The 14,045-nt window shown below is 38.0% G+C and overlaps 1 protein-coding gene across 1 annotated transcript in view; it reads right to left on the bottom strand.

Annotated features, from left to right (window-relative positions):
• Positions 1–13,667, bottom strand: part of PHACTR1 (phosphatase and actin regulator 1) — a 301,263-nt gene extending 287,596 nt beyond the window's left edge. Inside the window, exons 1-2 of the mRNA XM_070747269.1 lie at positions 13,551–13,667; positions 11,305–11,438 (exon numbers count right to left, since the gene is read on the bottom strand). Of these exons, the coding sequence (XP_070603370.1) occupies positions 11,305–11,383 (79 nt within the window). The 5' untranslated portion in view covers positions 11,384–11,438; positions 13,551–13,667. The remainder of the gene's footprint in view (positions 1–11,304; positions 11,439–13,550) is intronic.
• Between the last annotated feature and the right edge of the window lie 378 nt (positions 13,668–14,045).

Genomic DNA, 14,045 nt, shown 5'->3' with positions numbered 1-14,045 from the left:
CCCCTGTCAACCAGGAGACCCTATATCTGTGATGGCGAACCTATGGCATGTGTGCAACAGGTGGCACGCAGAACCATATCTTCTGGCACCCCCTAGCTCAGGGTGCATGTGTGCACTGGACAGCTGACTTTTGGCTCACACAGAGGCTTTGGGAGGGCGTTTTCAGCCTCCAGAGGGGTGAGGGAGGGCATTTTCACCCTCCCCAGGCTCCAAGAAAGCCTCTGTAGCCTGGGGAGGGCAGAAAACAGGGCTGCCAGGCCCACCAGAAGTCAAGTAATGGGGCAGCAGGAGGTCATGTGCAAAGAACGGGGCAGCACAGGGAGGTCACGTGCGCATGCAGAGGAGAGGCATGTGGGGGGCATTGGATTATGGGTGTGGGTATGCGTGTGCATGCGATAGCATGCATGTGCACCCTTTTGACACCCAAGATATAGGGCATCACTGCCCTATATCTGCCGCACGAATCCCAGCATCCGGTCTGGTCCCACAGAGATGGCCTCCTCAGGGACCCATCAGCCAGAAAATATCGGCTGGTGGGACCTAGGGGAAGAGCCTTCTCTCTGGGTGGCCTGGCCCTCTGGAATCAGCTCCCCCTGGAGAGTTGCATTGCCCCCAGCCTCCTTGCCTTCCGAAAAAGTTTAAAGACTCATCTATGCCGCTAGGCCTGGGATCATTAGATCTTTCCCCCTGACCAACAAGTGTTTTTAGTGTGTGTCATGGAGTGAATGATAATGAATGTTTTAAATTATATTAGGATTTTTAGGGGTATTTAATCATATTAATTGGATTTAGATGTACAGTGTTCCCTCGAATTTTGCGGGTTCAAACTTTGTGAATAGTCTATACCACAGTTTTTCAAAAATATTAATTAAAAAATACTTTGTGGGTTTTTTCCCTATACCACGATTTTTCCCACCCGATGACATCATATGTCATCGCCAAACTTTCATCTGCCTTTAATAAATATTTTTTAAAATAAACTTTAATAAATAAACATGGTGAGTAATAATCTAAATGGTTGCTAAGGGAATGGGAAATTGCAATTTAGGAGTTTAAAGTGTTAAGGGAAGGCTTGTGATACTGTTCATAGCCAAAAATAGTGTATTTACTTCCGCATCTCTACTTTGCGGAAATTCAACTTTCGCGGGTGGTCTCAGAACGCATCCCCCGTGAAAATCGAGGGAACACTGTACTATTATGTTTTCTTATATATGTTGTGAGCCCTTCACTGCCCCAGGTAGAGTGCATTGAAATAATCAAGACGGGAGGTAATGAGGATCTGAGAGACTGTGCACAAAACCTCCTGGTCCAAATAGGGCTGCAACTGGTATACCAGATGGATCTGGGCTAAGGTCCCCCTGGCCACAGCCGAGAGTTGGTAGTCAAGGCTCAGTTGTGGATCCAGGAGGACTCCCAAGTTGTGGACTCTTTCTGAGTGGGGTCAAAATCCCCTTCCCAGAACAATGGACGGACAGATGAAATGGTCCTTCGGAGGAAATACTCAGAGCCACTCGGTCTTGTCAGGGCCCAGTTCTTCAACTAATTCCCCTATGTAGGTGAATCTGTAGGGTTTCATGCTTTTCAATGGCTTGTTTGTTTCATAATTGATTAACAGCAATTATCCATAATGATTGAGTCTACGGAGAGGGGCAGCATACAAATCTAATAAATAATAATAAATAATAATATTAATAATAAATTTGATTTAATTACTATTACTGATTATCACTACTATTAATAATAATATTTTATTTCATGAATTCATGATATTTTGTTCAAGAACATTCAAAGGGACACACTTTTGGTTATGTTAGTGATTTAAATTATTGTTTCTTGGCTGCCTGTTCTTCTAGTTTTTATAACGTTTGTTATTAATTTTATTTTATTTTAATTCTTTTTCCTGCTTAGAGATGCTGTTGAGGTGGATAGATAAGTAAATAAATAAATATTGTTTTATTTCCCCCTTGATAAAAATTCTAGTCTAATAAGGATTTTACTTATGTTATGTCAAATTACATCTCTTCCAACAAGTCAGAAACCTTGACCTGTTTAGCTTCAGGAGAAATTTGTATTTAAAATAAATCTCAGACACCTGGCATTCCCCTCCCCCAAATGTGAGTAAATTTGCATTTATAATGTACAGTTTTCTTAGAACTTTGTAGGGAGGGGCAGAAGAGGAGGGAAAACATATTTTTTTTAAAGTAGATTTTAAATGAGTTACTTTCTGGAGAAATCTATATAAATTAATGTTAATTAGGATACCCACGATGTTAATTGAGAGTCTTTCTTTTTAAAAAATTATGTGACAGTCAGAGTGCTCATTAAATAATGACCTTGCACTATAATTTGTTGCCATTTTCTTTTCGTAACTTGCTCTTCCCTTAGTGAAGCTTTCTCTAATAAACACAAATGACGGTGAATGGCTACTTCAAAGAATATGGTCACAAAGTACCGTGCCCCACACCTCATGGAAACATACCAGAATTATGGGATCACTGTCCATCACCATCCTATTCCTGATGGAGGTACACCAGATATTGCCAGATGCTGTGTTATTCTAAATGAACTGAGGAACTGCCTTGAAAGCATAGTTCCCTCTAAGCTGAGCAGTGAGCAATCGCTCACTTAAAAATCATCATCAACTCAGAGTTTTCCAAACCTGCCCAGAAGCCGAGAGGGAAAGAGTGAGAGGGAAGGAGAGAGAGAGGAAGAGAGAGAAACAGATAGAAAAAAGAGAGGAAGGAAAAGAGAAAGAAAAAGAATGGGAGTAAGGAAGAGAGAAAGAAAATCAAAATCTAGTTTGAAACTAGCATATTTGATATTGATAGAGTTGCCCTATTATGAGCTCACTGTTATAGACACACAGTACAGTATTTTATTTTGAAATTCTCTGAGGCAAAACAGGGTGGGTTTTTTATTTATTTGTTTGTTTGTTTGTTTTATTTTTATTTATTTATTTATTTATTTATTTATTTGTTTGTTTTGTTTGTTTGTTTGTTTGTTTGTTTGTTTGTTTATTTATTTATTTATTTATTTATTTATTTATTTATTTATTTATTTATTTATTTATTTATTTATTTATTTATTTATTTATTTATTTATTTATTTATTTATTTATTTATTTATTTATTATTTCTGTGCCGCCCAGTCCTGAAGGGACTGCCGCTCAGACACTATACTTTTCCGCCCACCCCCCCAAAAAATTAGAGGGAACACTGCTTGAAAGTAAAGAAAAAGCCACAATACATTGTTATGGGGGACTTGGACGATCCTGTCTCATAGGGCTTGCCTTCTGCTCCAGATATCTGGCAATGTAACTCCACAGCAGGCAATAGACTGTATGAGGGACTTGAGAGGTTCAGGTGCAATACAAACTTTAAAGCAACACAACTTTTTCAGGAGACCTTGAATGCCTATTTGGCAACAGAAAGTGAGCGACCAAGATCAGTATCCCGCTAACCACCCTGAGTTAAGTTACTACTTGAAAGTATACATTGCATTGATTTAATTTGTACACATAGTGGAAAATAATTTTATTAACTGCCTGCCAGTTACCACTTTGATGAGGGATGTGACTAAATAGCACAAATCTCTGAATAAAGTTCCACCTGCAGATTGTATTTTGACAGCGAATATAGCATGTAGCAGAACGCATCATTAAAAAAAAAAGAATATGGTCTACGCTCCTCAGGAGTTAATGAGATTTTCTTCTGAGGAGACATTCATGGAAGAGCACTGTAAATCATTTTTATGGGTAGGACCTTCTATACAAATATTTTTGTGACCAATTTGAGGATTGAAAAGTCATAATATAATCCTTCCAATCTGTTGCCCTCCAGGGATGTTGGAATACAATATTGGCTATACAGGTTGGATTTTACGAGAGTTGTATCCAATATATCTTTAAGACCCTTGGTAAATTGGGGAATGACTTATTCAAAAAGAAGAGGAACATGAATAATTGCTATCTATTGCAGTTTTTAACCAAATAGATCTTAAAATTTGCAAAAGTAATAGAACCTTCTGAAATTTTAACTACCAGTAATCTTCCGATTGAATTTGATGTTGCTACTTATTTATCAATTAAAATCAAATTGTAAAATCCAACTGGGTCAGTCATCAGGGCAAGAGGTTTTGTCACGTGAGCTTGCAAACTCATGCTGGAGCCCATCCCCTGGGACCTTCTACAGAGATTGGATCCTGCAGTATTATCTTGGAACACATACTGTATATTCGCCTTCATTCATAAAATCAAACTCTACTTCATGGTCCCATTTTGTACACTTTTATTTGACTGAAAAACTCATATAACTGATCTATGAAATATATGCAACAAGCTGAGCATATAGAAAATAAAGCATGGGTGGCTGCATTAATCCTTGAAGCAGTGTTTTTCAAGCAGAATGTGTTTGTTGCGGTTGTTTCTAAATAAAAACAGAGACAGTTGAACAAAGCAGTGAAGAATTAGAACAATTAGCTGACTAAAGCACCTGAAAGGTAATGCATTCATAGACACGTTATTCAATTGAGTAGCAGGTGAGGCTGAAAAATGGGGGTGGGGGGGTTATTTATTTATTTATTTATTTATTTATTTATTCATTCATTCGTTCGTTCGTTCGCTCGCTCGTTTGTTTGTTTGTTTGTTTGTTCATTTATTCATTCATTCATCCATTTATTTATTTATTTATTTATTAGATTTGTATGCCGCCCCTCTCTGTAGACTATAATAAAAAACAATATATCACAAATCTAATATTAAAAAAGTCTCTAAAACCCCCTCATTTGAAAAGCCAGAAACACACACACAAAAATACAATGCATCAATTATATAGGTCAGGGAGAGATGTCTGAATTCCCCCATGCCTGACGGCAGAGGTGGGTCTTCAGAAGTTTTCGAAAGGCAAGGAGGGTGGGGGCAATCCTAATCTCTGGGGGGAGCTGGTTAGATTAGATTTATTGATTAGATTTATTGGATTTATATGCCGCCCCTCTCCGCAAACTGGTTCCAGAGGGTCGGTGCTGCCACAGAGAAGGCTCTTCCCCTGGGTCCCGCCAGACGACATTGTTTAGTCGATGGGACCCGGAGAAGGCCAACTCTGTGGGACCTAACTGGTCGCTGGGATTCGTGCGGCAGAAGGCGGTCCCGGAGATATTCTGGTCCGATGCCATGAAGGGCTTTATAGGTCATAACCAACACTTTGAATTGTGACCGGAAACTGATTGGCAATCAATGCAGACTGCGGAGTGTTGGTGTAACATGGGCATACCTAGGGAAGCTTAGGGATGCTCTCTGTTGTTACTGTGCTCTTTTGGGCAAGTTATTTTATTTCTCAGCTCCCTCTATGAGAAAAGGAATAGCCTATTTCAATTTTATCCTACGGATGATTTTCTTAAATTGGTCAATACATTTATTTTTATTTTATTTATTTATTTGTTTTGTCAAGAACGTATTGGTGCTATACAAAGATATAACAATATTTATATACATGATACTAGTAAAAGAGAAATATTAGGACAGAGGACGGAAGACATGCTGGTGCACTTATGCACGGCCCTTACTGACCTCTAAGGAATCAGGAAAGGTCAACAGTAGATAGTCTAAAGCAGTGGTGGGCTACCAAAATTTTTACTACCACACTGTGGGTGTGGCTTATGCATTTTGTTTCAACATTTTTCAGTGCAAATTGGGGGCTCTGGGGTGGAGCTCCAAATTTTGCTACCAGAACTGTGTTCCTGACCGTTCCCATAGGCCCCCATCACTGGTCTAAGGGTAAAGTTTTGGGGGTTAGGTGATGATACTACAGAGTATCATGTATAGTACACGACCAATTGGCTCTTCCCAACCTGCCTTCCAAATGAGTTGGACTTCCATCATCCCCAGCCAGTCTGTTTCACACCAAATTTGTTCAGAATGGGGAAGGAATCCTAACTGACATCCTTTATTAAAGGGAAACTGGAAGGCTGGACATAAATATTTGATAGGAAGAAATTTAAAAAGCTATAAAATGCATGCATTTAAAGGTATCTGAAATAATAACAATAGTTTCTCTTAAATGCTCCAGTGTTCTTTTAAAAAGTATAATTTATCCTGATTCTCATGCCATGCTGCAAAAATACTATCAGAACAATGGCCAGATTGAACTCTGTGGAAATGGATTTGCAAAAGCATCTACAGTGGTACCTCTACTTAAGAACTTAATTCGTTCTGTGACCAGGTTCTTAAGTAGAAAAGTTCGTAAGTAGAAGCAACTTTTCCCATAGGAATCAATGTAAAAGCAAATAATGAGTGCAAACCCATTTGGAAAGAAATAAAAGCTCGGATTTTGGGTGGTGGGAGGAAGATGAAGAAGAGGAGGGGGACAGTCACTGCCAAAGGAAGAAGGGGAGGGGAATCAAAAAAGTCCAAAACTTTAAGGCTTAAAAATAATAATAAGAGAGACTCTGAGGTGGCAAGGAGGAGCATGCACCTCCCATACACCCGGCGCAAGACTGCCTTCCATGCACTGCACCAGAGAGAAAAACCCAGGGGGAATGGCAGGAAACTGGTCGGGCCTTCATGCCGTGCTCAAATTTCCTGGGAAATTTTTCCGGGCTCAGGTTCTTAAGTAAAAAATGGTTCTTGAGAATAGGCAAAAAAATCTTGAACACCCGGTTCTTATCTAGAAAAGTTCTTAAGTAGAGGCATTCTTAAGTAGAGGTACCACTGCATTATAATATTCTGAATCATTTATTCCCTTAATTTCCATGGTCATTTGGCCATTTCAGTGCATTTATAAATTTTATCAATTATATTATTGTCTGATGGTATCCATTTATTTTTCCATTCTGACTGATATAAAAATGTAAAATATATCAAACGTAAAAATGGAAATATAAAGAAATGATAAAATGGGTAAGATCTGTAAAAAAAAGAAATACTGTATATTGTGGTGTATGCACCTTCTTTTATTTATTCCTTGTAAAATTTAATAAAGAAAACTTTTTTAAAAACGAAAATGCATATGTAGGAAATGCCCACTCTCCTCCATTTTTTTTTAACATTGAGAGAAGGCATTCTTTTGTTCAGCTGAGTGGTCAGTTATTTTTGTAAAACAAGTACCACAATTAAGCATACTGTAATCAGTTATTGTATCTGGTTGAAAATTCAGGATGAAGAGGCAGTCTTTTTCTATTGCAGTGCCACCTACTGGCAGAAAGTGAAAAAGACGAAGCAGTCTTATTTATTTATTTATTTATTTATTTATTTATTTATTTATTTATTTATTTATTTATTTATTTATTTATTTATTTATTTATTTATTTATTTATTTATTTATTTATTTATTTATTTATTTATTTATTTATTTATTTATTTCATTTGTATGCTGACCCTCTCCATAGACTCGGAGCCAATGAAATCAGAAATGATTTTGTTTACTTTAAATCCAGTTACAATTAATACAGTCTATTAAGGACAGAACAGGCATTTCAAATATAGCAAGGGTGACTTACTCTGGGAATGTGGTTTTCCGTTTTGGCAACAACACAACTTGCCATGTATTAATAGTGCAATATTAATATCCTGCTCAGGTTTGCCCAATTCATTCATAGCCTTATTTATCCCACTTTATTTTAAATCACCTGCATTTATTTATACAACAGAATGTGTGTGATCTAAGCAGGTAAAATAGATAACACACCGTCTTTTTAAAAGTACTGCTTTGTTTAGTACAACACAACAGCAAAAATCAGCTTCCCCTATAAGAAATCTATTAGCATGGAAAAGACAATGCTTTGTCTTAGCAGTTGTATTAATGAATATAATTCTATCATATTAGAATTTTCTGGTTGAATATCTTAATAACAGTACTGAAGTACAGTGGTACCTCTACTTAAGAACGCCTCTACTTAAGAACTTTTCTAGATAAGAACCAGGTGTTCAAGATTTTTTTGCCTCTACTTAAGAACCATTTTCTACTTAAGAACCTGAGCCTGGAAAAATTTCCCAGGAAATTTGAGATTGGCCCAAAGGCCTGACCAGTTTCCTGCCATTCCCCCTTTAATCCTGGCCATCTCGGGCTTTTCTGGGCTACCAGAGGAGCCTTTCGGTGGCACTTAAGGAGGCTTTGGCAGCCCAGAGCGAACAAAGCATTTTTCTTTCTCTTGGCGCTTGGAGAGGGAATAAACCACTCCCACACACCCAGTGCGAGGTTGCCTTCCGGAGCGTCTGGGCACGGAAAGGCAAAAGGGGGCGCTCACCTCACCTTCTTCCTTCAGCAGCAACTGTCCTCCTCCTCTTCTTTCTCCTTCTCCTCCCACCCAAATTCCGAGCTTTTATTTCTTTCCTAATGGGTTTGCACGCATTATTTGCTTTTACATTGATTCCTATGGGAAAAATTGCTTCTACTTAAGAATGTTTCTACTTAAGAACCTGGTCACAGAACGAATTAAGTTCTTAAGTAGAGGTATAGAGGTATTTTCTAAAAATGGGGCTTTTCAATAGGTATTTTCCTTAAGCACATTACACTGCCTCCATTCTCCTGATATATATCCAGTAATGAGTTACTGCCAGTGAAGGGCTGCCAAACCGTGCTGTGGGCGTGCCTTATGCAAGACGCTCTGCATTTTTTCAACATATTTCAGTGCAAATTGGGTGCTCTGGGGTGGAGCTCCATTTTTGCTACCCCACTGCGTTCCCCCCCATCTGGGCAGCAGCCCACCCCTGATTACTACCCGGTACGTGGGACGCTATGTACCAGTAGCAAAAATGGAGCTGAGCATACAGGCACATGTATCCAAGCAAGATTTGGATTCTGCGCATGTTCAGGAAGAAAAATCTTGTGAGAGGACATGCGCAAAAGCAAAAAACCCCACAGAAATCTTGTGCAGCCATGCACCCTCTTGCGAGATTTTGCTTCCTGTGCATGCACAGAAGCAAAATCTTGTTTACACCCACACCCACACCCACTCCTGCTGTGTGCGCATTGCACTGGTTGCGGCACTAAGTAAGAACCCCCCCTGTGTTTGTTTGTTTGTTTGTTTGTTTATTTACTTACTTACTTACTTACTTACTTACTTACTTACTTACTTACTTACTTACTTACTTACTTACTTATTTATTGGATTTGTATGCCGCCCCTCTCCGGAGACTCAGGGCGGCTAACAGCAATAACAAAACAGCATATAATAATAATCCCTCTGTCTTTTCATCTTGGATAAAAGAATGTGACTCTCAATATTTGAGTTTAGGATTAAATATTTCCCACAAGGCTTCGTTGTAAAAATATAGATGACCAAAGAAATCGTAAGACTCAGGATTGCATCTCCCATTTTTGAAGGTTTAAAAGGAGCCTACGCATGCGTTGGACCATAGCCACATTTCTAATAAATGCAATTGTTAATTGATAAATTGTTCATTCTTTAAACACAGACCTATTTCATGAACGATACAGATCGGCCTCGATTTACAACAGTTATTTAGTGACTGAAGTTAGAATGGCACTGAAGAAAGTGACTTATATAACCATTTTTCATACTTCCCTTGCAGAATCCTCATGGTCACATGATCACACTTCAAATCCTTGTCAACTGATTCATATTTATGACTATTGCAGTGTCCTAGGGTTATGTGATCCCCTTTTGTGACCTTCCGACAAAGCAAAGTCAATAGGGAAGTCAGATTTAATTAACAACCATGTAACTGATTTAACAACTACAATGATTCATGTAGCACCTGTATGGCAAGAAAGTTTGTAAAATGGAACACAATTCACTTAATTGTCTTGCTTAGCAACATAGATTTTGGACTCAATTGTTGTCGTAAGTCAAGGATTACCTACCTTTTTCCTTCATACCATAACATATTTGTCACATTCCTTATATAACAAATATGGTATGGTATGAAGGCAAAAAATGTGTGGTTGTGGGTGTATGTATGTATACATATATATGTTTATGTATGTATGTATGTATGTATGTATGTATACATACATACTTACATACATACATACATACATACATACATACATACATACATATGGAAATGGCCCTGGGTTGGGCCGAGAGGCAAAAAAGGAGCTGTGATGTTCATTCAATATACCAGGGTGAATCGACACAAATAACATGTAACCCTTCCTTGGTACAGAGCTGAAGGGATTGGATACTGTAGCCTAGAGGTTAATTCTCTGCCTTACAAGGCAAAGGGTGCAGGTTCAAGTCCCAATGAGGGTATGGCTAGCTGATGAGGCCGAAATAGATCTATCCTAGTCTCCCTTAATTTTCAAATTTAGCAGAAACATGTGACACATACAGAATATAGTTTGTTGGAAATGGCCCTGGGTTGGGCCGAGAGGCAAAAAAGGAGCTGTGATGTTCCTTCAATATACCAGGGCGATTCAACACAAAAAATATGTAACCCTTCCCTGGTACAGAGCTGAAGGGATTGGATACTATAGCCTAGAGGTTAATTCTCTGCCTTACAAGGCAGGTTCAAGTCATAAGAGTCATTCCCAGGAAGAATGATTGCAGTATATTGGTTCACTTTAGTGATAACAGCAAAGGCATAATTTCAGACTCTATGAGAGAACCCCTTCTGCATTTTACTAAGAAAATCAGATGAATAAATAAAATGTATGTTTTTGGCAAGATGGACAGCATACAGATTTGATATATATTTGATATATAAATGAATAAAATGCTGGGAAAAGTGAAAGGAAAGAGGAGAAGATGATATTTGGCAACATGGCAGATGGACTTAATTACAGGAGCAGTGAAGACTCTTTTGAGAAACCTAAAACACTGTGTTGTGGACATATCATCATAGAGAAAGTCCATGTATTTAATTACTAAGATTCAACATCAAGCTGACAGTATGGGATGGGATGGAATGGAATATTAGTTATGTATTAATTAAAATTTGAAAGTGCATTTTTATGCATTGGCTTCAATCTAGGCCAGGAAAAGTCTATCAATGTTTGTCTTTTGTTGTTGTTGTTGAATGCTGGCCCTTTGCCACCACTATCTTGTTTCATTTACTATTTGAAAGAAAGGCACCCGTCATTCTGTTTGAAGACGACAGCTGATCTAGAACAGGTTGCATTCACAATCTGCACCAATCTGTTTGGCATAACGCATTTCCACATTTTAAAAATAAAAACTACTTCCTTTATACAGTTCTAGAAGACATCACGCTGCCTTGATATCTTCAGTTCTCAGCTCATTGTGGAGAAAGGAGCTCTATTTTTTCCTGGTGCTTTTTCCACCAGAGGGCCACCATATCTTTTCTTTAAGTTGAGCAATGCATAAATAGCCATCTCAAAACAGTACCTTGAGCTCCTTGACTGTAAAACAGCCGGTAAGCAGCATCGACATCCAGCAGATAATCCATCTTGAATGGACTATCCATCTTGGAAGATTTTGCGGTCAATTATTCAGCTGCCCAATTTGATATAGCCAGTTTCCTGAAAAAGGAAGAAGTATCTTTAAATATAAAATCCCTGTAATATTTAAAGTAAGTTAATTTAACATATACAATGTTTATGTTAACCTAGCATAGTAATTGAAGCATTTTGTACCTTTCCCCTCAATATTTACTGCTAGAAAACATACACACACAAATATCTGTATCATGGAAATATTTAGATGTTAGGTGTTTCAGTGTATATAACACATCTTTTAAAACACCTCTTGCTATCTACTTTCTTCTTAATAAAAGTATTGACGGTGATTATATTATGTTAACTAGATTAAAATTCTAAGAAACCCAGACTATATTATGTTAACCGCATTAACATTTAGTTACATTACTACATATCTATTCTCTTCAATGTGTATTATGTATTGGACTAAATAAATAAATAAAAATAAAAATAAATAAAAAATTCTAAGAAACCCAGACTATATTATGTTAACTGCATTAAAATTCTAAGAAACCCAGATATCTATTAGCAAAGAAATGGTAACAATTACAGCTGGGGGGGGGGGGTGTTAGCTACAAGAGAGTTAGATTTTTTTTTTAACTTGAAATGAGTCAGTCCATTTTAATTTCTTGAAGACTTCACAAGGGAAGATTAAAGTGACTTCACACTGACAGCTTTTAAAATGCTAGAGAGAGTAATCAGCCTTACCACATTGTCAGAGGTTTTTGGTAAAAGTTGAGTTCTGAGGGGTAGTGTTTTTCTTGACACACATACATATTAATACACACCGCATTTTTTAAAACAGCAGTTTTGGCTCTACCTTACCTTTCACTGGTTTGTAAGTTCCCTTCCTCTGCAAAATAGTTACGTTATGTATTTAGGTCCAGCATTTGCCAAACAATTATACGTAGACATAGGTTTTACTGCATTCTTCTCTTTTAAAAACGCTTGCTTTGAAAGAGGTGGTTTCCTTTTCTTAGCATTTCTAAAGATCTTTTAAAAGTGTATATCTCAAAAGAAAAAAACCCCCAACTCTCTTAACCTAATTTAGCACTGTAATTTCAATAGCTAGCATTAACTGATTTCGGTAATTCTATGCCTGTGGAACCAGCCAACTGCTGCAATTCTTCAATGTAGGTTTCTGCTAGTATCTATAATACAGCAAAATATAATTACTAACAATAATGTGTGTGTGTGTGTGTGTGTGTGTGTGTGTGTGTGTGTACCCATGCATACAGACATACATGGACACATACCCCAAACTGCCTGCCAGCGGCAACAATCCAGTGCTTTCCAGTCTAGATTCTTTTGATCTGGTTAAATATTCCCCAGTGCAAGCAAATAATTTTGATTATTTGATTGGAACGCAGATGAATAATGTATAACATTGACCGGACTTCTTTTATCTGATAGCAAAACAGCAGGGAAGGATGTTACCAGGCAACAGAAGGTGACACTACCCTCAAGATGATGAGACACACACACACACACCCAGCTCCATCCACTAAACAAACTTTTTCAACAACAGCATATGTGTGTGTGTGTGTGTGTGTTTGGTATGCGTGAATGTGGGTCTGTGAATGAGAATATTTGTATGAATATGTAAGATCTTGTCCCACTCTCCTCCGTTCTTTTGTTCTGCCGTAGTTTCAAACCAAATTGCTAAGAATACACAAATACAATTATTAACTTATATCAATGTTTCCTGTGCCCCCAACCCCATTTCTGATGATTGACCAAAAGACTAATGAGGCTATAAAGTTACATTATGGTAAGATGCAAGGCAATAAAATGCTTCGGTGACCAGAACCAGCTCTTATCAAGAACTACCATCCTAGCAGCTTGAGGCTTGCTTCTCCCCTCCTTCAATCAAGCCATAAAGTAAGGGGAATTATAAACGTTTCGGCATGAAAAGTGAGCACAAAGGTTAAGTCCCTTAGTTTGCCAAAATGTTCATTCAGAATGGGAAAGAAGGGCAATGAAGAGCTGCCAACATAGATTTACAAGAGGGGGGGAAAACACATGTTATAAAGATTCTTCCCTCCCAGCGCCCCCAGGCATTCAAAAGATACGGAGAAGGAGCAAACGAAAGATATTTTTTAATAAAGAAAGCAAAACTCTATTTTTGGGGGGGAGAGGAGGTAAAGTACTCACCAATATCACGTCCCTTGCTGAATCCTCCTATATACCATCGAGTAAAGCTGAGGAGTTGGTCTATGTTGTAGGATTTTCCCAATTCCAGCAAGTGGCTTCTAAACCTGGTGAATTTGGTAGTCCTTTGCCCAGAGATGAAAAGAACCCCTAGTTTCAGAATGTGTTTGTCTGCTAATTATAGAAAATTAAGGAGTGGGGGAAACAACAGGAATAGAAGCTTATTATTACTGGCTGGTCTATTTCTTTCCTGCTATCCTTTCCATTTTATTTGCATTTAAAAAATAATAATAAATATCCCATCTGTCTTCTCCACTGCCCCTGAAAAGCTATGGAGTATTTGGTTAATCAGGGGAGATTTCAAGCAAGGCAACTCATCTTCTGAGTCAAGTAACAGAGTGAGCAATTATAAATGGCATTTTCTAAAATGAAATGCAGAGTCTCTCTCTCTCTCTCTCTCTCTCCCCCTCCCTCCAACCTTTCTCTCATGCAGAACCT

The sequence above is a fragment of the Erythrolamprus reginae genome, chromosome 3, assembly GCF_031021105.1.
Source record: "Erythrolamprus reginae isolate rEryReg1 chromosome 3, rEryReg1.hap1, whole genome shotgun sequence".
Classification (NCBI taxonomy): Eukaryota; Metazoa; Chordata; class Lepidosauria; order Squamata; family Dipsadidae; genus Erythrolamprus; species Erythrolamprus reginae.
This window is presented reverse-complemented; position numbering and strand designations above follow the sequence as displayed.